Source organism: Vipera ursinii, assembly GCF_947247035.1.
Source record: "Vipera ursinii genome assembly, chromosome: 6".
Lineage (NCBI taxonomy): Eukaryota > Metazoa > Chordata > Lepidosauria > Squamata > Viperidae > Vipera > Vipera ursinii.
Window position 1 is genome coordinate 70,582,169 of NC_139515.1, and position 24,181 is coordinate 70,606,349.

General features: G+C 39.9%; 2 protein-coding genes across 3 annotated transcripts; one reads left to right on the forward strand and one right to left on the reverse strand.

Annotated features, from left to right (window-relative positions):
* The first annotated feature begins 620 nt into the window (after window positions 1-620).
* On the forward strand, window positions 621-11,152 carry ADCK2 (aarF domain containing kinase 2). Of its 2 annotated transcripts, none has more exons than XM_083366075.1 (8): window positions 621-2,199; window positions 3,251-3,397; window positions 4,437-4,565; window positions 6,020-6,115; window positions 6,826-7,077; window positions 8,386-8,514; window positions 9,394-9,447; window positions 10,398-11,152. In XM_083366075.1, the coding sequence occupies exons 1-8, from the start codon at window positions 1,249-1,251 to the stop codon at window positions 10,527-10,529; spliced, it is 1,890 nt and encodes a 629-aa protein (XP_083222201.1). In that variant the 5' UTR covers window positions 621-1,248; the 3' UTR covers window positions 10,530-11,152. The 2 variants fall into 2 exon arrangements, with proteins under 2 accessions (XP_083222201.1, XP_083222202.1); XM_083366076.1 differs by having other exon boundaries at window positions 621-1,914.
* Window positions 11,153-11,513: 361 nt separating this feature from the next.
* On the reverse strand, window positions 11,514-22,007 carry LOC310642395 (uncharacterized protein). The gene is made up of 12 exons (XM_083366074.1): window positions 21,817-22,007; window positions 21,203-21,562; window positions 20,428-20,516; window positions 20,073-20,250; window positions 18,190-18,421; window positions 16,810-17,372; window positions 16,505-16,607; window positions 15,073-15,269; window positions 14,713-14,876; window positions 13,845-14,094; window positions 13,214-13,447; window positions 11,514-12,032 (listed from the first exon to the last, which is right to left on the reverse strand). Exons 1-11 carry the CDS (start codon window positions 21,901-21,903, stop codon window positions 13,223-13,225), a joined length of 2,448 nt encoding a protein of 815 aa, XP_083222200.1. The 5' UTR covers window positions 21,904-22,007; the 3' UTR covers window positions 11,514-12,032; window positions 13,214-13,222.
* Between the last annotated feature and the right edge of the window lie 2,174 nt (window positions 22,008-24,181).

The window sequence follows — 24,181 nt, forward strand, 5'->3', positions numbered from 1 at the left end:
CTCTTGCCCTCAATCTTTCCCAGCATTAGGCTCTTCTCCAGTGAGTCCTTCCTTCTCATTAGGTGGCCAAAGTATTTGAGTTTTAGCTTCAGGATCTGGCCTTCTAAAGAGCAGTCAGGGTTGATCTCCTCTAGGACTGACCAGTTTGATCGCCTTGCAGTCCAAGGGACTCGCAGGAGTCTTCTCCAGCACCATAGTTCAAAGGCCTCAATTCTTTGGCGCTCAGCCTTTCTTATGGTCCAACTTTCACTGCCATACATTACAACTAGGAAGACCACAGCCTTGACTATACGCACTTTTGTTGACAGGGTGATGTCTCTGCTTTTTAGTGTGCTGTCTAGATTTGCCATGGCTTTCTTCCCCAGCAGCAAGTGTCTTTTAATTTCTTGGCTACAGTCCCCATCTGCAGTGATCTTGGAGCCCAGGAAAATAAAATCTGTCACTACCTCCATTTCTTCCCCATCTATTTGCCAGGAATTGAGAGGGCCAGATGCCATGATCTTGGTTTTCTTAATGTTTAGTTTCAACCTTGTCTCTTTAAGGGGCGGGAATTTCACCCTGGCCGGCGGTGGGAGGGCGTTCCGGAAGCCTTTGGAATTGGAACGTTGTGGTTTGTTTTCGTTCCGTCTGCCCTCCCGCCGGATTCGACGGAACGCCCGTCCCATTGAAGGCGATACCTGGGGTGGGGGGGTTCTACAGGCGGCCTCCCCAATCCCTCCGGGCAAAATTCACGGTTAGCCACCGTAGGTGAAAATTCGCCGAGCCGATGAATCGTTTTTTTTTTCTCTCTCTCGAAAGAAGCCGGAGATGAAAGCGACGTCGCTTTGCAAATTACTGTAAAGCGAAAAGGAAACGACAATCGGGGGGGGGGGGGGGGACAAAAACGACAACAACAACCGAAGTGAGCAGTCGGAGGCAGGCGAATTCCCGTTAGCCACAGCTGGCTAGGATTTCCGCTGCGTGCCCCGTGATGACCGAAACACGGAGGAGATTGCATCTCGAAACACGCCGCCTTTGCTCTGCTTGGGTGTCTGAAGGATGCACGAGAGTGGAGGGCTGATGCCCCATCCTGCAAACGTCGTAGGCTCTCCGAGGGGAAAGCCGATTCTTCTGGTCCTCCCGTATTAGACGGCCTCCCTCTTGGAAAGCTTGAACACTTCCACCTTTACTTTCTCAGATGGTTTCCTCAAGTCCACGAGATGAATCCATCTTCTTTCTCAGAGCCTTAATGTCTCCACTTCAGGAAGGATGAGTATTTTCTGTTATTGCACTGCCCGGAACTTCTTTCCCAGTGTCAGAATCCTCACTGTGAAGAAAACCCTGTGTTTTGTAAGAAAATGGAGGAAGGCACGTGCGACCCGATTCACTCCTGTTAATATTCCAAATTGGTCCGAATGCCAAGCAGTGGCCAAGATCCTATTTGTATGTTGGGGGATTGAAAGATTGTCACGGGAGACAAAGTGTGAAGGTGTAGCTAGTAAGATTGTCCAGACCAATATTGGTAGTCTTCTTAGTCAAGCCAGGCTTTCTTCAGTGGCTTTCCTTCAGGGTCTTGGATTTGCCTTCTCTGCAGTTATCCGAGGTTTCATCCTCTTGTTGAAGTTTAGCCCTTTGATCTGGTTTTATCCTTTTACCTATTTTTCTCCCAGCTTTGCCTCACTCTGGCTCCACCTGCTTCTTAAGATTACAGAATCCTCTGGTCCCACATTCATTAAATTGGGACAGTGGGCAAGCACTAGACGGGACCTCTTTTCCGAAGAGTTTTGTGTCAAGTTCTCCAAGCTTCACATCAAAGTGATTCCTCACTCTTGGGATTACACCAAACACTCCTTAGAGAAAGCCTTTGGAGAAGTCTGGGAGAAGATATTCATGTTTGAAAGCAGAGAACCTATTGGATCTGGTTGTGTGGCTCAAGTGTACAAAGCTTATGTAGATAATTCCATATTAAGAGACCCAGTGCTGAGTGAACAGGCAAAGATTTTTGTGTTTGATGCTGCTTTGGAGGTGTGGAAGACCTCAGGTCTTAAAGGACTTTTAAGATGGTTCTGGTGGAGGAAGCACAAAGATGTTTTGGAAGGTGACCATCAACCTCTTCACAAATATGATTTCTATGAAAGCGTTGTACAGAATTCCAGTTCTGGAAATCTAAGCCCACCCTTATTTTCCAAGGGGAACCATATTTTCCCAGTAGCCATTAAGGTAATGTCATGCAACTGTTCATTCCTACTTAGAAGAACATAACAAAATGGATAGATGGATTCAGTTAGGAAGATTTAAAGCATAAAAACAATTCACAATTTTTTTTTCTGAAATGTAAGTTGTAGTAACTAATCTATTTTAGCACAACTTGAAGAGCTAAGCACGCTCAGGCCCTGTTTGGTGTCTGGTGAGGCTTAGTTGATGATGGGGCTATCAAGTAATCCCAGAGTTAGACTGGGTTGAGAAGTCTCCAAAAATGGCAATGTAATACTTCTGTCACTAAAATAAATGTTACAGTTCTAGAACTGTAATAATATATTTAGTGAAATGATGCAATTTCAAATACCTATCTCAAAATAAGTTATAATTTGATAATATGTGTCTGTACTCAGAACTATGTTCTGTAGAATTCAGGATTTAATATGCCCAGAACAATTGATGTAACAGGAATAAAGCCTTGATTTATTATCCCAGCGTAATGGGGATTTAATTAAATATGCAGATGAGTAAAAGGACAAGATGGCTGAGGAAAAAAGAGAATCTTTTTTGTTCCTCTGGTATGTTTCATTTTCTCCAAACTTGATCACTCCAGCAATATCCTTTTCACCGTTTCTGAATGCCAGGCCAGCAAAGCAACTGTATTTGTGCAAGTAGTTTATTCTAAAAATTTTGTCTATGTTGGTGGTGGTGTTGATTTAAAATAAGATGTTCTTGAAATCTCCCCATTTTATTCAGAGGCACCTTTTTAGCTCATTTTAAAATTATAAATCTATTTCAATAGCCCAGAGCAGTGTTTTTCAACCTTGGATTGTCTGGGGAATTCTGGGGGTTGAAGTCCATACAACTTCAAATTGCCAAGGTTGAGAGACTTTGTCCCACAGATAATGAAGACCAGAATTCATAAGAACAGAGACACTTCCTGACAGTATTACAACCCCCATACAATAAATAATAAAATCTGGAAGTAAGGACCATATCATCACAATGCCTGAATTGTTGACAGTGATGGGTGTTTGTTCATAAGAGATTGTTTGTCTTGTGTCTTGCTTAGGTTCTGCATCCTGGATTAGTTCAGCAGGTCCAGATGGATTTATTTCTCATGAAAATTGGCAGTCGATTTCTTGAGCTTTTCCCTGGAATTAGGTGGCTCAGTGTGACTGAGATTGTGGAAGAGTTTGAGAAGCTCATGATTCAGCAGGTACAAACAGTTTGCCTTGAACTATGGCTTATAATTTTGTTTTATTATTTTATTTTCTGCCTTCATGTCTTTCTAAGCCAGTGTTTCTCATTTTCAGGAACTTTAAGGTGTGTGGACTTCAACTATGTGTTAAAGTTGCTGGGGTTGAGAAACACTGCTCTATGGGAAGCATTATTTATACCTCACAGCCTTCAATTTGTGGAATTTCATTTCACATTATTGCAAATGACATAGGATTAATATTTGTAAATAAGTAGGGCCTATAAAGTTTTAGAAGAATTTGATGTTTGGTACTCCAGCTCCCTTAATTTTGGTTTTCTGTATCTTCCCCATCAACCAGCACCTTGTATCAACTTTTTAGCTGTTCTTTCCATCCCTATTTATTGGGTTTTTATTAGTAAATAAATACAAATTTGGCATCCTGCAAACCTATAGCTTCCCCCAGATTGATTTTATTACTGAATATTTTATTTCATGCAACTTTTGTGTTTTAAACTTTTCACGTCCTTAGTCATATTTTAAAAAAATATTTTAAGATTTCAGTAAGAAAATATGATCAAATACAGTATTAGTTTGTGTGAGACCAAAAACAACTATAAATGTCTCTAGAAAGGAGAAGGGAAGACATTTGGACAATTTGACACTTGTAATCCAGATGTGTTACAAGGCAGATTTTTTGTTGCGACCTCATGATGCATGCGAGTGATTTTGGTTCTGCTGTAGATGGAAAGAGAAGCCTATGATCCAGGTGATTTATTCCAGGTGTAACCTTTTATCAAGATGTATTCTGTTCAGCAATCTGAACAGCTTTGTCATCCGTATTATTATGGATTTTAGCACAATACTTTTTCATTTATTTATTTTGTTATTATTAAGTAGGAAACCCAACAATTTTCTAAAGAAGCTTAGGCTATTAGATAGGCATTGGCCCAGAGCTCTTGAATAGTTTTATGGCTAAATGAGGATTTGAATATGGTTATCTTAGTGTAGTAAGAATGTGTGATCCTTGTACGTATCCTTTTCCCCCCACTTCTTTTAGATTGACTTACGCTATGAAGCAAAAAACCTAGAACACTTCTATCTGAATTTCCAAGGTACAGATTATGTGAGGTTTCCCCTTCCTCTTCACCCATTTGTGACAAAAAATATCCTGGTGGAAACTTTTGAGGTAAGAATACTGGTTAGATGAAGCAAGGATAGGCCTCTACCCAGTCTAATAGAATTGCTAAGAGTTCTGGTTCAGCAACATCTGGAATTTCCACTGAGACTTTTCCATCTCTGTCAGTTAACAAAAAAATATATCTTAACTGATTTTATGAATAGTTAGAAATTATTAATATCATGAGTCAGGAAAGCTCATCACTTCATCGGTATCAATGGATTCTCACTTCCCTTCCCCCCAAATTTTACCTGCCTGAGGGGGTAAAGTTTGGCAAGATTGCAAAAAGTTGAGAAGAACTTAAAAACTTCCCTCTATTTTAAATACAAGAGTGCTGATTAAATACTTTAACTAGTTCTGTGTTCAACTTTGTTTGATGGAAGATCTCTCTAAGCTGGAGACTATTTCAAAAAACAGAGGCAGAGCCAGAAAAATAACAACAGCAAAATTTAAATATTTAATTTCAATTAAGTTTTATTAAATATGAATATTATCTTACATTATTTAATACTTTTTTTTTCTTCTGTCACTTTGATGGTTATTCAGTGGCAATGTTTTCAAAGATCATCAGTGTGTTGTGCCTAAGTTTTTGACGGAAGCAAGGTATCCTTGGCCTCAAAGGATACACTTTTGGCCCAAAGATGTTTTTATTTTTCCAAAAGGCAACTGGATTTTCTTGGTATTTTCTTTGAAATCATTTAGCTTCTCATCCAAGAAGCTTTTTCTGAAGAATTGAAGAAATTATTGGATGAGAAGTGAAATGTTTTCAAAGAAAACATCAGGAAAGTCCAGTTGTTTTTTTATAAAAAAGCACCATGACCTGGATGATTGAGAATCTCCACAGACATCGGTACACTCTTGGCTTACATAGACTTTTCATTATGTGTAATTTGGGATTTGAGGGTTGGATGTCTGTTACTCAGGATGAACTAAATAATGGTTTAGCCCAGGGATAGGCAACCTTGGCTCTTTTATGACTCGTGGACTTCAACTTCCAGAATTCCTGAGCCAGCATGGCTGGCTCAGGAATTCTGGGAGTTGAAGTCCACAAGTCATAAAAGAGCCAAGGTTGCCTACCCTGGGTTTAGCCCTTTGAAAGAGGATCACAGGACTAAGGGGTACATGAAAGAAAAACACTTCTCCAGAAGCAGATCTATAGATAACTGCATTCCTTAAAGGTGCTTAAGCTTTAAAGGCTACAAAACCACACTGTGTTTCTACACTGGACATGAATGCCATTATGACGACATAGGTGTAATGTTGAGAGGCAGCATCTTTGCAGTGCTGACAATTAATGGCTTCTATCTTAATGCAGAAGCCTGGTCATAGCCTGCAGCCCATACTAGATAATGTTTATACTAGGTAAGACTTTTAGACCTCATGTTTCATCATACAGCATATTCTTGAAAGATTTATTGGCATGCAAATACCGATTTTCCTGATTTTCCTGGTCTTTGTTTAAGGAGAGCAAACCCATATCCCAGTATTTGCACATAGATACCAAAATGGAACTACGGCAAAAAATAGCCAAGATGGGAATGGATATGCTTCTAAAGATGGTAAGAGAACATTGTTAAGCTGTGCTTGGCCAGTTTCTTCAATTTAGCTTATACTGTAATAAAATCATATGGAATATTGTTTTTAAAAACCAAGTAATCCCAATGGTGCAATCTGAATAAATTATACTAGATAATGAATTCTGCTCTTAAAATTGCTGGCAAGTGAAGACCAGGCATGATAGAGCTTGTCTGGGAGCTGGAATGACAAAGCAATAATTCCCTGTTTGGGAACAAAAACATGAACTGGTAAAGCCTTCCTAAAGAAACAGCCCACTGAAAATGGAACATGTTGCTAGGTGGGAAGAGAAACTGAAAGGGCAAGGATTAAAACAGTGTTTGGAATCCAAAATGGAAATAAGACATTTTTGTGGCTCCCATGTGTTTCCTCTGCTAGCCTTGCTTAAGTAAGTGTGGTCTTGCTTATGTAGCTAAAATAACCCCTTTTAAACCTACACCCACAAGAGATAGAGGCCTGAGGGAAATTGCTTGATTTTCCCCAGGAAACTTGCTTAAATTCATAAAATATTTAGCAAAAATCCTTAAGCAAAGATCTTTTAAGAGGGGGCTCGCCAAATCAACTGCACTCAGAGGCAATGGAGGCTGTTGAAAACAGTGATCCTATGCTAGATAATGGCTTCTTAATATGAATTACTTCCCATGAGAAGGTGTAACTTTTTTTTTTAACGAACTTGTATTTTTCAATCATTCAGGTGTTTGTTGATAACTTTGTCCATGCTGATCTGCATCCTGGGAATATCCTGGTACAGGGAGCAGAACAGTTTGGTGATCATCCTGAAGATGGGGCAGTCATAGTGGATCTGTTGGATACATTAATTGTAGAATTACAACCCTCTTCCTCACCACTCCGTCTAGTGCTTCTGGATGCAGGGATTGTAGCTGAGTTGCAGAGTAAAGATCTGGAGAACTTCCGGGCAGTGTTCACTGCTGTTGTATTAGGGCAGGTGAGTCCTGAGTTTAAGCTGTGACTTACATAGTTTCAAAAGTTCAGAAGAAAATATCTACTCTTTGATAAGTATAGCATGCTTTTCATGATTCATCTCTCCACAGTTCTGCCTCATAAAAGGTCTATTATGTTGAGACATGGTTCACACATTGTATTGAGACACAGGTTTTTGAGTATGTTATATTTTGCAGGGTTTGCACATGACAATTCCTGAATTCCAGAATCATTGGTTGGGTTTCCAAACATGCTAATGAAAATCAAGCAAATAAAGTGATGTGGTAATTTACTAAAAGATGAGGATCCAACAACTGCAGCTGCCAAAAAAGCCAGCACAGTGCTAGGCTGCATTAACAGAGGGATCACATGAAGTGTTAATACCACTTTACAGTGCCTTAGTAAGGCCACACTTGGAATACTGCATCCAGTTTTGGTCATGATGTAAAAAAGAGGTTGAGACTAGAACAGACATGTCAAACTCGCAACGTCACGTGATGTCGTGCAACGTATTGGGACAGTTTTGCCATTGCTGGCAATGGGGTGGGCGTGGCTTCCGCGTGATGCGTCCGGCCCGTGGGGCGGCAGTTTGATACCCCTGCTCTAGCAAGAGTACAGAGAAGAGCAACAAAGATGATTAAGGGACTGGAGGCTAAAACATATAAGGAACAGTTGCTGGAATTGGGTATGTCTAGTCTAATGAAGAGAAGGACGAAAGGGGACATGATAGCAGTGTTCCAATATCTCAGGGGCTGCCACAAAGAAGAGGGAGTCAAGCTATTCTCCAAAGCAGGACAAGAAGCAACCTAGAACTAAGGAGAAATTTCCTGACAGTTAAAACAATTAACCAGTGGAACAACCTGCCTCGAGAAGCTGTGAATTCTCCAACACTGGAAGTTTTTAAGAAGAGACTGGACAGCCATTTGTCTGAAATGGTATAGGGCTTCCTGCCTGAGCAGGGGTTTGGACTAGATGACCTCCAAGGTCCCTTCTGACATCATCATCAATCTCAATGAGTACTAATTATGGTTGTATTAACCAGAAATCCTTTAGAGTTAGAAATCATGAATTTTGGATCAGGATTTACTCCATGGTTAAAAAAATCAGGGGTAGCTATATGTTTGCACCAAGACTTTAGGTTCTACTTGGCCTGTTAGATTTTGATCTCAACTATGTTGGAATAACAGCTCAAATAAAGACAAATATTGGAAAGCAGCAGGGGCTCGGGGAGAAATTCCTTGAAAGTGGGGAGGTTTGCTTAGCAAACATCATGCCTTGATTCCACCTCCATAAAATCTAATTTATTCCATAGGGAGAAAAAGTGGCTGAATTGATTCTTCATCACTCCAGAGCTAACCAGTGCAAGGATGTGGAGAAATTCAAGGCTGACATGGCAGAATTGGTGACAAGGGCCAGAAGCAATGCTGTTGCACTGGAGAAGGTGAGTTTCTATTTCAGTGTGCTCTGAGCACAGTGTATGGCCTGCCCCATGACATGGGGCAGAGAAGCCATGCTCTGGGTACAATCAGCCAGAGACCTACAGCATATTTGGTGATTCTCAGGAGAAATGCCTCCCTCCCAAATTAATTTAATTAATTTCCCAAATTAATTAATTCCTTTTGATATTCTGAAAGTCCCTCAAGACTTGGTTATATAATGAGGCTTGGGCTTCCCAGGGAACCAGACATAAACTCTTATCCTCATTTTGCCTAGGCTTGGTAAATTTTATTTCATATTTCCACCATAATTTTTCATATTTTTCCTCCATCTTTTTTCCCTTTTTGTACTTTCTACTTATTCTTATTTATAATCTTCTTAGTTTGTATTTTTTTATCTTCATAGTTTTAAACTCCAGTAGGAATGTTTTAAGAAGGATCATTGCCAGTCAGTGTCAGTAACGCAGGAGTACACAGAATATGAACTGATAAAAGTATACTGCAGCTTCCTATAATCCAAGTCTGGGATACAAAAGTATTACACCAGGGGCTGCCATTACAGAGATTTAGAGTCCGATTTTTTCATTTGAGGAGAGGGATTTAAGGGGCAAGGTTAGCACTACCCTCCCCCCAAAGAACACCAGGCTTATTTTGGGTCCTGCTCTGGGAGTTGAGTTCAGTTGTTCAGAATGATGCAGGAAGCCTTATTTGGCTCTTCAGCTGACAGAAATTATAGATGCTTATTCTAAACACACTTCAGTAATGTTGACAATCTGTTTTCCAGTCCTTGGCATGATTCTAAGCTATATTTGAATTGATGATTCCTTATTAGGATGCCCTGATCAATTGAATTGTATTTTTTATTTTATTTTTTTCTATTACAGTTTCAAGTTGCAAGCTTATTATCCAGTGTTTTCAGGTTACTTATGATCCATCAGGTGAGTTCATTTACGTGTAAGAACTTTTTCACAGTGGCTTAAAGCCATGTAACAAGCAGGATGTGTATCTCATGTAAAGCATTGCATATCTAGTGTTTCTGGATGCTGTAGTACAAAAACAAAGTCTCAGAAAATTTTGACTGTTGAAAATAGTCAATACAGGTAGTCCTCAATTTATGACTGGTCATTTAATGATTATTCAAAGTTACAAAGGCCTGGAAAAAGGTGCCTTAGGGGCCATAAAGTACTTCTGATTGACATAAAATGTCACTCTACAGCCCATTTCCCGTAGTCAAATGTTTCCTGTCTGGGTGCTTGGGAACCTGTTTGCATCTACTGTATGACAAGTAGATGCAAGTAGAAAGTAGATACAAAACTGATCAAGGAGAGACTCAACCTAGAAATAAGAATTTTTCTGGCAGTGAGAACAATCAACCAATGGAACAGTTTGCCCTCAGATGTTGTGGGTGCTTCATCACTGGAGGCTTTCAAGAAGAGACTGGACAACCACTTGTCAGAAATGGTACAAGGTCTCCTGCTTGAGCAGAGGGTTGGACTAGATTCAGGGGTAGGCAACCTCGGCTCTTTTATGACTCATGGACTTCAACTCCCAGAATTCCTGAGTCAGCTGACTCAGGAATTCTGGGAGTTGAAGTCCATGAGTCATAAAAGAGCCGAGGTTGTCTACCCCTGGACTAGATGATCCTACAAGGTTCCTTCCAACTCTTTTGCTCTGTTATAAAGTTACTAAGAACCCCACGATCATCTGATCACTATTAGCAGGCTTCTCTGTCAGTTTTTTCAGAAAGTCAGCTACAAACTATTGTATTTGTTTTAATTCCTATTGTAAACATTTTTATAAAAAACAGTCTGAAAATGTGAATATAATTTTTTATTTATAACAAATAGTTGCATTTTTTTCACCTGTTTTATTATCTTTGTGCTTTTAGGTAAAATTGGAAAGCAACTTTGCCTGTGTTGTTTTTGCCATAATGGTTTTGGAAGGTCTCGGTCGCTCCCTAGACCCTGATCTGGATGTTCTGAAGGCAGCTAAACCTCTTCTCATCAATCCACCAAATTAGGAAGAACCCTTCCCTTAGTGAGAAGCTGTTTTCAGAGTTTATATTTGAAAACTGAGAACCTCTTCAGATGCTATGCACTTTGACCTTTGAATTTGGAAATTAAGGTCTAATGCTTTAAGGAGTACTCATCTGCTTCAGTTAGAATGAATAGGACTGTTCTGGTAAGAAAGAACTGCAAGAGTTCAATTCAAAATGCTGATATTAAATGCATCTCTAGATGCATTGTAGTCCTTCTGCCAACACATGATTTGTTCTGTCTCCTGGTACACAAAAAATCCATTACGTTGTACTAAACCCATTTACAGCTTCAGTACTTGTCCAGCTCCCATGTCTAGACAACGGAAATGGACAATAGAAAACAAAGATAGCATGTATCAATCATCTCTCTCTCTCTCATATTTGTATCAGCATACAGCTTTCTTAGCTGTGGAGAGACTGCTCTGGAAAGCATCAAGAATTAACATGGTTAAAATGATTACTGTAATTTCCAATGAATTAATATGTTCCAAAATATTATTAGCCACATTCCTTTTTACTAATATAGTCATATTTTAGAAGAATATACTTCTAACTACTGACATTGGGAAAGTTGGATGAATTAATAAAAAGCTTTTGGCAAGAAATGGTTTTTCAGTCTGCTTCTGTACTGGTTTTGTGTAAATGAAAGAAACAGGTTTTCTAAATTTTTCCTTTTGAATTTTGCTTGTTCAGGTCAAAAGCGTGACATTGCAAACAAGTCCCAGACCTATGGCAATGAATATTCCATCTTTCTGCCCAAATGTGCATTTCAGGTGGACAATAGAAACCTAAAAATGTGCGCCCATGAAGATAAGATCAATATAGTAAACTGCACTGCAAACATTAACAACACAGATACACAGCTTGGGGGCCCTAGAACAGGGATTCCTAAACTTTTTTGCCATTGCGCTTCCCCTAAAAAGTCAAAATGAACACAAATCTACAATGAAAACAGTATGAAAGAAATTTTGGGAAAGGTGGCTTTATTGTAACAGTGCACAACTAAGTTTCTCCCATTCCATCCCTAAGAGTGGTTCGTCTCAGTCTGATAAATCCCGCCCTAGAAATTCTAAGTTGTCCCCAAACTGTAATACACATATATTTCGAAAGGATAAAATTATAAAATATTAGGGGAGTAATCATCTTATAGGTCCTTAATCTGAATTTGGGCTTTCAGGAAACTACTCAAAAGGCCCAAAGTACACACTGGTTAAGTCCAGACTATTATTACCCATAACAGACACAATTAACAACCAGAGCAGCACAGTTTCACCTAATTACTAGGAAACTCAATGCTGGCTGGGGAATTCTGTAAAGTTATTGAGCCTGAAGAATACTGGCCTATAGAATTAGGGATAGGGCTATGTCTTTTTGCTCACAGTCAATCTTATTTGTGTAGAATTCTGTGTGTGATCCTGCTTACAAGTATAGCATGTTCTTCCCTGACAGTTGTGTCATTGCAGCAAAGCGGATTTTACTTTTAGCCTACAAAATAGAGAACAAGATGAACATCATTAGAGATCTGTAACAATTCCAACTCAGAAGGCAGCGTAAAGCCTTGTTGCCAATAAAACCCTGAGTAATCTCCAAAATGCAGGAGCATTAGACTAATGTCTTGACTGGTGATGAAATTAGTCCATTAGGTGCTTCTAATCCCAAAACATTAAGAACTTTGTAGGTTAACATCAAGCATATGGCCTGGCGTACACTGTTAATTTTAGTACATTTTAAGGCTGCCCTTCTCTTATCTGCTGTTTGGCTGAGAGGGTGAAATAAGTTTAACGCTGCTTAATGCACTTAGTGATTGGAAGTGAATATCTTTTAATCACCCAGTTTTATTCCAGCCAAGTTATTTTAAAATATCTTGATGATTAAAGGATAATCTGAAGGGGAGAAAGAATTTTAATGTAATATGAGAATGGAAAAGGAAATACATTTTTAAAAACTCTACCTGCACATGCTCATATGATCATTCTTCCCGAAGAATTTTAAAAAGGAGAAAATAGTTAAACTTGATCTAGTTAAATAAATCTGAAGGTTTTTTTTTAAAAAAAAATATATTGGGATACAGTTGTGGGCGTGACCACATTTCAAGAGGTTGGTGCAATCCCACTTCTAAGTTTAGTATACATTTCAAAGATGCTTCAGGGAGTATTGGAAAGACCAGGAAATTTTGCAGTTTCTCAAGAAATAAGCTGAAGCAAAATTGAAATGAAATATGAAAGTCAGAAAAATTGGCTTGAACATAACTAAAATGAAAATGAAGACAAGGATGATAAGCAGTGATCATTTGCTACACCATCTCCAGTTCTCGGGTAAGCACTCAGCTTCCGAATCAGAAGAACCATTTTGCAAGGTATTACCATATCTGTGAACACTCTTAGTGCCTTGGCTGCAGAAATTGCTTTATTCTATGGTAGCAGAGTGAGCGCCTGTTACTCATCCCAGCTTCTGCCAACCTAGCAGTTCGAAAGCATGTAAAAATGCAAGTAGAAAAATAGGGACCACTACGGTGGGAAGGTAACAGCGTTCCGTGCGCCTTTGGCATCTAGTCATGCCAGCCACATGACCACGAAGACGTTCTCGGACAAGTGGTTTGAAACGGAGATGAGCACTGGCCCCTAGAGTTGGAAATGACCAGCATGCATGTGCGGGGGAACCTTTACCTTTAACTTTTATGGTAGCATAGAAGCACGGAGCAATAACAGGTCCTGTTCCCTGAGATACTGTAGGAGTCCTTTCTGCATCTGCCTCTCCTTTTCCTTATTCTGTAAAATCTGCTCTCGCTTTTGGAACTCCTGGCAATTGGCAGCTTCCTTCTTCTTATTTTCCACATCCTGTTCCTTCAGGGCAATTTCTGCATTCTTTTGCATGACTTCTTTTCTATTCCTGAGAAGTGCCTACAGAAAAAGAAGATAAGATTACTTGATTATTTTGCTTAATTCTGAATAATTAACCCTCAACATTTCCAAGCATAGAGTTCTGAGCAGAAATTCTGATTAAAAATGAAGAAAACACTTGCTTCTTTAAATATCCGTATCATTTAATTTCTTTCCTACATTTGAAATCCATCCCACTTTCAACTTCTGAGCCCTCAAATGCAGCCAGAATAAACTACACAAATGACTCTGATCTTCCATATGTTTACATCGTAACGTTTATCTCAGCAGAAAGTTACATTTTCTTTGGTGGAGGTGGCAACTCTTCCTGATAATGCCTCATCTCCCCTATTTCCCCCCCCCCTTTTTTTCCAGAAATTTGGAAAAAGAGGAAAGTAGAACAGACTCATGCTCTCACCAGCCTCTTTTTTTCCTGGTCATCAATCATTTGATTATACTTTGCCAGCTGCTTCTCCCTCTGCTTGTGCTGTGCCTTGAAGAATTCCTTCCTTTGGCTCTCTTTCTTTCCTTCTTCTTCCCACAAATGGGACTCCTGCCTTCTCCTCTCTGCTGTTGCCTCTCGCAGCTGCTCCAGATGCCGCTCAGCCCTGTCACTCTGCTCCTGCAGCCGCTGTGAGCCTTGCAATGCCCGCTGGAGAAACTGCTGCCTGTTTTAAGAAATGAGGCTCAGCTTTTAACCTGTTTTTTTTAAAAAGACCGTATTTCTTTACATCCCAGCATGCTAAATAAAACAATGAGCAACAAAACTTTACTTCCGAATTCACATTTTAAGTTTGCAAGCCTTTGTTGAGTTAGGCTTATATGAGATCATTTTCAGAAAAAATAATTAGGCACGTTTAATTTTTCACATGATCAGGGGTTCATACAATCCCAGGAAAGCATACGTAGGAAAATACTAAATAGGAACAGATGAAATCTAACATAATCAGAATCATAACAACTCTGTTCATGGACAGCAATTGAAAAAAAGGAATTGTTACTATTTCTTTTAACAATTATGATCCATTTTCATATACTTTATCAACATGTGAATGATGTGTGATAAATACTATTTTGATTTTTACAATGAGGACTACGAGATCTCAGGTTTTTGACACAGGTAGAGAACTTAATCTCTCATTCTGTGGCTGAAGCAAGAACCTTCTATTTGTAAAGAAAATTATCTCCCATAAGTAACAAGAACTGAAGGCAAAAGTCACAGAAGACCTCTGTAGCTTCAGTTTATATTCTCTTCTAACCAATCTGGAGATACAGCAGTCCATTACCTCTTATTTTCAAGTCGCATCTCTCTTTTGTGATGGCTTTCCCGCTGTTGTTGCTCTTTCTTAAGCTGTCTCTGCTCCCACTTTTGTCGTTTGAAGTTTATCTTAGCTGAGTTGGCATCCACATCTCTGGGACCATCCCAAGGGGCTTCCTTCTCTATTAATCTCTGGAAAAAAAGATCCCTTTATATTGGGGTAAGTTTTTTTCCAAGTCTGTCTGTTAGTTTTCACCTCAAAGCAAAGCTGAGGTGTCCCTCAGACAGTTTAGGCCTAGTACTTCATAAATGAGCTATGCACAACTATGGTCTTCAAAAGCTGCCTTTCCCTGTAATATTATATAGATGAGAGGAGGAATATTTTCACCTGTCCAGATGGTGGTGCACTGTAGCTCCTTCTCATGTGCAAAACAGATTCAACAGCTAAACGATCTTTCTTCAGTGACCTGTCCACCCAGTCAAGCTTAGCCTGGAGTTTGGAACTGTTAGCAAAGTAAGTTTTCTGAGAAGTATTTCTTTGGGAAAGCTGGGTTAAAGATCCACTCAGGCTGGGCTGTAAAAAACCTGTTATATGAGATAATTACTTTCACTGCAGAGGTAAATAATAATAATGGTATAGATATGATGTAGACATTGATTTGAAAAGGGGAAACATCACGTAGCTATAGATGGCTGCTTGGCCTAAGTTACATTCCTTTTATGTGGTTGATGTCTCTGAAAAAATGAAAAATCTGGCTCCTCAGATATTACTCTGGTGCAACCACCAGCGTTCCTCCTCTTTGGTTTTGCTATCTCAGGATTTAGTTGATAATTGAAGGCCGTGTGTCCCTCACCCTTGCTTACAGTGATCTCTTTAATTTAGTTCCCCTTTTAAAAAAAAACAAAAAAAAAAACAAGGATGCTTCTATTCATTGTTCTTCTATGTTCTATGTTTTTAATGCAATTTCCTTCACTTGATGTCTCTAAAAACATTGAGGTTAAGGACAATAACCTTTTTCTCAAGGATAATCGCACTTAGAATTCATCAGAAAAGAAAATGAGTACAAAGAATCACATCCTTATCACAATGACACAATACTGTATGTGATGTAGCCATGGCAATATTGTAAATGTACAAATCCAAAGACAGGGATCCCTGGAGCCTCATTCATACCAGATACAGAGAAATACTGTTCTCCTGAGAGAGGGCAATAGAGGCCCATCTGCTGATCAGTGACATCACCAGATCTCCTGACCTTCTCTTTATTATTAGTATTAGTATTAGTATTTATTATATTTATATACCGCCCTTCTCCCGAAGGACTCAGGGCGGTGAACAGGGCACATATAAAAATACAGAATACAAAAATTAAAAAAGAATTAAATAGGAGCCCGAGCTAAAACAATAGATGGTAATAAAAAATCCACAATAAAAACCCCAACACATCCCCCATCAGGCCAGGCCGGCTTGTTCAAATAGATAGGTCTTCAGACCACGTCGGAAGGAGCGAAGGTCAGGTGCCATCCGGAGCTCAACCAGCAGCTGATTCCATAAAGCCGGGGCGCCCACAGAGAAGGCCCTCCCCCTGGGGGCCACCAGCCGACATTCTCTGACCGGTGGCACCCTGAGGAGGCCCTCTCTGTGGGAACGCACAGGGCGGAGGGAAGTTGACGCCGGCAGCAGGTGATCCCCGAGGTACTCCGGACCCATGCCATGAATGTGCCCAAAAGGTTAAGGTAAACTATGCTGATACATTAGTTTCAATGTCTATCACCAAGTCACCAAAACACCCCACATCTCTTTTAATATAGTTACGCACATTTCTGTTTTGGTTGAGTTGTCCATTTGCTTGTATTGGTTGCTATATCAACCACGGTGCCAGTATGGTTTGTTGTATCTTCCGAATCCATCGCTATCTGGTCCTACCCAAAATCAAGAAAAAAGCCCCACTGAATACAGTAAAGATGATAAGGATGGAAATACTTAGCTATCCTATGATGTTCAGCTTAGGAAATTTTTTTAACAATATTTGGCAATAGCTTATAATTGCTTTGGGGAATAGGGCGTGGAGAGATTTCTTGCCAGAGATGTGAGCTATAAGCTATAATCAACATAATCTTGTACCTTACTGGGTTCTGCAACTTTGATTTCCTTCTCTTCCCAAGATTTTGCATCTGCTAAATTTGTTTCCTTCTTTAGTTTGCTGCTATCTTCTTTTGCATCCTTATCATTTTCCAAAGTGGGAGGTTTGCCTTTTGAAAATTGGCCTTCTAATTTCTTGCTCAACTCCTCTTTTGATGGGCTGAGTTTTGATATCAAAGTATCGTCTGCCCATGTTGAACCTATTGGAGATATACTATGATTCTGTAGTGGACAGCAGAAAGACCAAGGAGAAAAATGGGTATTGCTACCACAGACACCAATACAATTGATCTTTAGAGTCTGAGGCCAAGGCATCCAAGGTAAATGGTTATTCCTGCAAGGTTCAGAAGCTCGGTATCCAGGTGGCACAGCAGAAGGATAATCTGGATTCTGTTCCACCAACAGCTGCCTGGCTGTCAGTGGCATCTGAAGCTCAAGAACAATGCGCTCATACAACAAAAGAGGGATCCTCACAGCAACATCTGCTGATATTGTCTTGGTCTGGCCATTCCAGAAGTTAATCAGCACTTTGCTATTTTGAAAAGCTGTAAAGGGAAATACAAAGGGAGCCGTATTTCAGAAGGAAACAACATCTGTCTCATTGCTATGCTAGGGGTAACTCCAGCCGCTGCTATCAGTAGATATTGCTCCTCTGTGGATTCTTGTTTCAGTTGGCAGGCTTCCCTATGGAAATCATTTAAAGCAGGGATAGGCAGCCAGGAATAGGCAGCCATCTTGTACTGTAACATTTTTTTTCCACCCAAAATTTGTGTCACCAGAATAGGCAATTTGGAGGGAAGGAGGGTGTGTGTCTTCAGAACTGATTTAAGTTTTCACAAGTTTTAAGTCAACCGTTTTAGTCATTAACTTGCTAATTCCTTCTCCCCAACAAGAAACAGGCTGAGTAGTTTTGCCCTGGTGGGGCAGACTATCTGCCACTGTTTTAGAGCATAATTGTTGTTAACACTGGTATTTTCTATTTAAGGATATTTTGTATAATTAAATGCTTAATTGCAAATAATAATAATAATAATAATAATAATAATAATAATAATAATAATAATAATAATAATAATACTCAGTTGGCTATTCTAAAATCCATGTAATATTTGCAAAGAAACACCACCATCCTTTTGTGAATGCCCTTAATAAACCTAATGCATTTTGGATGGCTGTGCGGAAGATTAAAAGGAGGGAAAGTAGCAGCTGCAGCCCCATTTCCCCTCCTCCCTCTACTTTATTTTTCCAAGCACACCTCCTCCCCTTTTGAAAGGAGGCAAGTGTGGTATGCCTTTGTCTTCTGAGCAAGGATTGCAAAAATGCAATAGATGTTTAATGGAAAGAAGGCAAATTAAGCCATACCTGAATAATCTGACCTGGTTTCTGCTACTTGGAGAACAATGCCTGGGCCATACCGTCTGCCGTTCTTCTCCCATGGAGCAAGGGTCCCATCTCCTGCAGATAATGGCTGCCACCTGGCATCATCGTAATGGATGATGTCATAGAGAGGCGTTTCTTGCCTTCGAAATGGAGCCTTACCTTTCCGTGATCGCTGGCATCTTTCAAACTCAACTAGAACATGTTCACTGGAATCCTGTGAAATGAAGCCAGAAATCCTGTCCTTCAAACCTGTATAAAGGCAGAGGTAAAGGTTTCCCCTGTCTAGTCCTGTCCAACTCTAGGGGGCAATGCTCATCTCTTCCTTAGCCTTTCTTAGCATTGTCACTTCCGTGGTCATGTGGACAGCATGACTATACGCTGAGGCACACAGAACATGGTTACCTTCCCACTGAAGTGCTACCTATTTGTCCACTTACATTTGCATGCTTTCGAACTTGCTAGGGAGGCAGAAGCTGGGGCAAGTAACCGGAGCTCACCCTGTCATGCAGCACTCGGCTCTCGAACCCGGGCTGTCGGCTTTCCAGCATCTTTAACCGTTGACCCATCGTGCCCCCTAAATCTGTATAGAGTCATCTTATAATCACTATCTTCATTTTGAAGGACACGTCTCCATTATATAGAAATGTCTATATTTCCATTTCAAAGACACTAAGTTTGTCTTGTTCTTTACAGTACATTATTCTTAAAGTGGTTTGCACAGCACAACAGAACCATCAAACTGAATAAATATAAACAGAGTCCTTGTTGTGATTCAGGGTCAGCCTGTGGGTTCAGAAGTTGGGTGGGACGATTCAGAGGAGGAGGAGGGGGGTGTTGAAGAGGTTGCTGAGGGTGTTGGAGAGCTTGCTGATGAGAGCCCTCAGCCAGGCCCCTCCCACCTGGTTACGACGCAGACCCAGCTGTGTGAGCCTGACAGCGTGGATGAAGATGACCCACAGCTGGCCCTGTTCAAGGACGCCTGACGCAGGAGGCAGTCAATCAGGAGTAAACAGAGGAAGGCAATGGGGCACCTCGGAAGGAGGCAGAGAGAAGCCACGCCCTGAACTGTTTAAAAGGGGAATGCGTGGGAGGGCTGGTTTGCTGAAGGCAACCGTTTGAATAGCTCCTGTTTCATGGTTCGTGTTTGCTCTCTTTGCTCTCTTTGCTCTGTTTTAAGTTAATAAATTTGGCAGGCTTAGTTCCAGCCTCTTGCCTTCTTGTAAAAGGGGTTGTCCCTGCTTTTTCTGCAGGGCCGGTAGCAGGCTGGTACAGAACAGTACTGTAGATGACATTTCACCAGAGCCTTGGCAAATAACTTTATCCTGCAGTCTTTTCAGAAAGATTATTTCTCATGAATAGCCCATGGCAGCTCGAGGAAAAGACAATGTGCAACTTTCCTGCTGCACCTTCCTCCATAGTAGCAGAAGCTTTGTTTAGCCTGGCCTTTAATACAAATACAGTCCCCCAAAGCTTTTATAATACGTCTTTGTATGGTCCTATCCCAGGAACTCCAGATTGTACACACAGCACTCCCATTTCCAATTTGATTTCCATAGTGACAGCCCTATGAAGAAAGTTGTGCCGTAAGATAATGGCTAATTCATGACCTTTAAAATCACACCACTCTGGTTCAAAGAGACACCTATAAAATGGTACTCTTGTATAAGACACAAGCCAAATGAACCATCAAGTCTGGCTGACATGGGAAAATTTCCCCAGAATTTTAAAAATCAGGTGTGATGAAACCCACTTAGAATCTACCTGTTTCAGTCCAACTGCACATATAAAACCAATGGTGGAAGAAGTCAATACAGCAATATCTATTGATCCTCAACCCATTATATATTGAGATGATTAGTGATTACCTTCACTTTTTGGACAATATGACTGAGATAGTAATAGCCATCTGTCTGTTTTCTGGCAAGGACTCGAATCCCTCTCAGCAAATGATGGCTGTTTGTGGAACAGTCTTCTAAATTCTCTTGCACGGAACTTCTTAAACACGTGTTACAAGTATCTGAACTCCATGCACCCAAAGGAAACCTGTAAAAGAAGAAACCAACAGGCTTTAGGAAGTGCAAGATCGCTCACCAGAGAATTGGGATTACTGATACAAATGGATTAATGATAAGTATCAATCTTATTGGCACTTACGTCTTTATTCCAACATTGGTAAAATGATCAATAATAACATTAAAATCCATTGGTACCTAAACTTACAGTTTTGTGCAATGATCTGTCAGTGGAGGGAAGCTGAGATTGCCGATGCTACCAGGATAATGAAAACCCAAATTACAGCCAGTCTTATGCTAAAAAGATGGAAGAAATTAGAGAGCAATAATTTGACATTCTTCTGGGAATTTAGATTGGTAAAACTACACAGTATTTGGGTCCTTTCCAACAATTTGATTTCGTGTGTTGCTTTACAGATTGTTCATTTCTTCATGACTAAGAATATCAAAGAGTCATACTATGAATGGCAAGACAATTCTTCTCTTCAATATGTCTGAATGCTTAACTGAATGCTTAACTGAATGCTTAACTCCCTGATGCCTACGAAGACTTTTCTGTTATGATTCATAGGTGCCTACTAAAGACTTACTTCTTCAACCAGAGCTTCCTACAGCATTACTATAAATTTTGTCCTCCTCTTTTCTTTCCACCTTTTAATACACATACAGTATCTGGTTTTTATTAAATATGAATTTTGTAGCTTTTACAATGTTTCATTAATTATGACATTATTTTCTACTTTAATAATGGTTATTTTTGTTCTTTAAAACTGCTGTGAGATGGGTGCCTCATAAAGGCATTAAAAAATCAACAAAAGAAAAAAAATGAGTCTTTGTAAAAGTAACTCAACAGACTGAATTTTCATGTGATCAAACAAATATAGTTTAACAAGTCAAACTACTTTTCTTTGGTTAACCAAAGAATCACAGTAGTTATCCCCCAAATCAAGTGGTCAGATTCAAAATGACATTTGTCATTTTACCTCACAGGAAGCTCCATCAATAGCTTGGAAAGTACCACCAGACATCTTGGCTACATTCACCAATAGCTTTTGACAGCTAATTTTATTGTCCTCTCCATTTTCTACCAATTGCACAATATGCATTGGACACAATTGCTTTGACTCTTTCAGGCGGTTACAGATTTCTTCCACAGAGCCTTCGGGCAAACCGCTGGTGAACAGATATATTGCTTGGCAGCTGGGATCCTCTAATGCTTCTTCAATGGCATTCCAAGCACTGGCTTTTGCCTTGCTATTCATTTGCAGAGTTCTGATCCAAGAAGCTGCACCCACAATGTTGATGAGGGAACATTCTACCAATTCATTCTGCCATTTTAACACCTGGAGAAGAAATGGGTTGTCTCTTCAATGGATCAAAACAGAAATGCTATTATAACATTGCATCTTTCAAACATTACTCCTTTGAATAAATGTTGCTATATTTTGAAAATCTTTTTTAAATGGAGGCCCCCTTCTCCCTGCACTAACAAACAGCATTTCTTTGATTTGGAGTGCTAATCAACACAAACTTCATTATGTGGAAGCACTCTAGAGTGAAATAGCTCTTTTGTTCCATTTCACAACTTTTTCATTACCTTGCTGGAACACCAGATGATATTGAACATCGAATCCATTAGTCTGCTACCCAGTGAATATAGAGTTTTTATAAGAAGTTCTTTCATGATATGTGGATTGGAAGGATTACATTCTGAAGTATATACAACAAAAATCACGTTGTGTTCATGAATGCCAGTCAATAATGGTACAATAGTCTGACAGAGATGAGGCATCCTAGATTGCAAACATTAATCACACAAAATAACAATTAATGACAAATTTGTGAATGCATAAACATTTCATTAATGTTTTAAGTAGTTGCACAATGTTTTTGCTTCTAACAGTGGGATGAATCCAGGCTTAGTCAAGGGCTGTTGAAATTCATGGAATTTGACTTAACTGTAACTTAGTTTCTACACATTTCTCTGCTTAAGATTAAATCTCAATTGCTGCTTTCTGATTTTCCTAAATTTCCTGTCTATTTACATTAGTATAAACTCTCCTGATTTCCCCAAATAATTTCTCTCGAAATATAAAGGACATTCACATGCTTTTTTTTTCCTTCTTCCAAAAAAGAAATACCAAAAAAGTTAGGTAAATTGTAATACTAATAGTGATAAACAATGGTCTCTTCTGGATTAATCTATATAAATTATGGAATCATGGAATGATAAAATAAACTTTTGAAATTTGCTGCCACAAGACACTAAGATTTTATATACTGTTTTATTTTCAAGTTAGGGAGCCAGAACAGAATGCTATTGGTTTAAATCTGGTGCATTCATGCAGCACAGATATAAAGCTTCTTGCCATTGGTAAATGCTGAAACATGGATGAAGTCAGCCTTGAATCTGCTGGCCCTCAAGAGGGAGACCAGGACTGTGCACCTCTACACATTCTCTGAAACTATTGTAATTAATTTCCTTATGTTTGGAAATTCTTGACCTGAGCAGCTGAAGCTCGTAGGTTGTTTCTGAATCTGTCACTTGATTCTTTGTTAGGACTGCTCCATTTATCAACAACTATCAATCAAATAAGTGGAACCTTAGAGGCAGGGGCACGACTGCTGTGAGTCAATAGCATGGGGACATCTTTCATTATCATGTCTTGTTTAAAAGCTTCTAAAGGCACCTGCCTGGATGTTTTTAGAATCACTATAGAGTAGTCAGGGACGCGGTGGCTCAGTGGGTTAGGACGCTGAGCTTGTCGATCAGAAGGTCGGCAGTTTGGCGGGTCGAATGCCGAGTGCCACGTAACAGAGTGAGGGCCTGTTACTCGTCCCAGCTTCTGCCAACCTAGCAGTTCAAAAGCACATAAAAATGCAAGTAGAAAAATAGAGACCACTACGGTGGGAAGATAACAGCGTTCCATGCGCCTTTGGCGTCTAGTCATGCCGGCCACATGACCACGGAGACGTCCTCAGACAAGCGCTGGCTCTTCGGCTTTGAAAGGGAGATGAGCACCGGCCCCTAGAGTCGGAAATGACTAGAGTAGTCATTAATGGTCCTGGGTGCTACCGACGCCATAATCCATAACCATCTCTTCCACAAGGAAATCAGGGCCTATAAGTAGGTTACCCAAAGGAACTTCCATTTAAAGATAATAACACTTAGAGATCAATTTTTGAAAAGCCACCAAAAATAATTTCGAAATATACAAACATGCCAACTAACTAGCTAACTAAGACAGTAACCGTATAACAGAATTGGAAGGGGCCCTGGAGGTCTTGTACTCCCAACTCCCTGCTCAAACAAGATCCTTATTCCACCTATACCACCATTCCAGACAAATGGCTGCCCAATATCTTCTTGAAAACCTCCAGTGACGGGAGCACCCACAACTTCTGGAGGCAAGCCATTCCATTGTTTAATTATTCTCACTGTCAGGAAATTTCTCCTTAGTTCTAGGTTGGAACTTTCCTAAATAAGTTTCTATCTGTTACTTCTTGTCTTGCCCTCAGGTGTTTTGGTGAATAAGGCAACCCCCTCCTGTCTGTGACAGCTCCTCAAATATTGGAAGACTGCTCTCAAGTAGCTCCTAGTCCTTCTCCTGGTTAAAGTACTAGAGTCCCAGGGGTAGGCAACCTCGGCTCTTTTATGACTCATGGACTTCAACTCCCAGAATTCCTGAATCAGCATAGTTGAAGTCCATGAGTCATAAAAGAGCCGAGGTTGCCTACCCCTGTACTAGACGATACCCAGTTCCTGTATGTTTCATCCTCCAGACTAACCATATAAACACAAAAATACAAAAAAGAGCAAATGATAATACTACTGGGAAGTTTCCCTATCCATAGCAATGCTATATCCCTGTCTTTTTAATTTCTAAGAAACAGAGCAGTATCTTGTTCTGCTGTACTTACTGTTCATCCATCATATTTGCACATACCTCCCACCTTCTTCT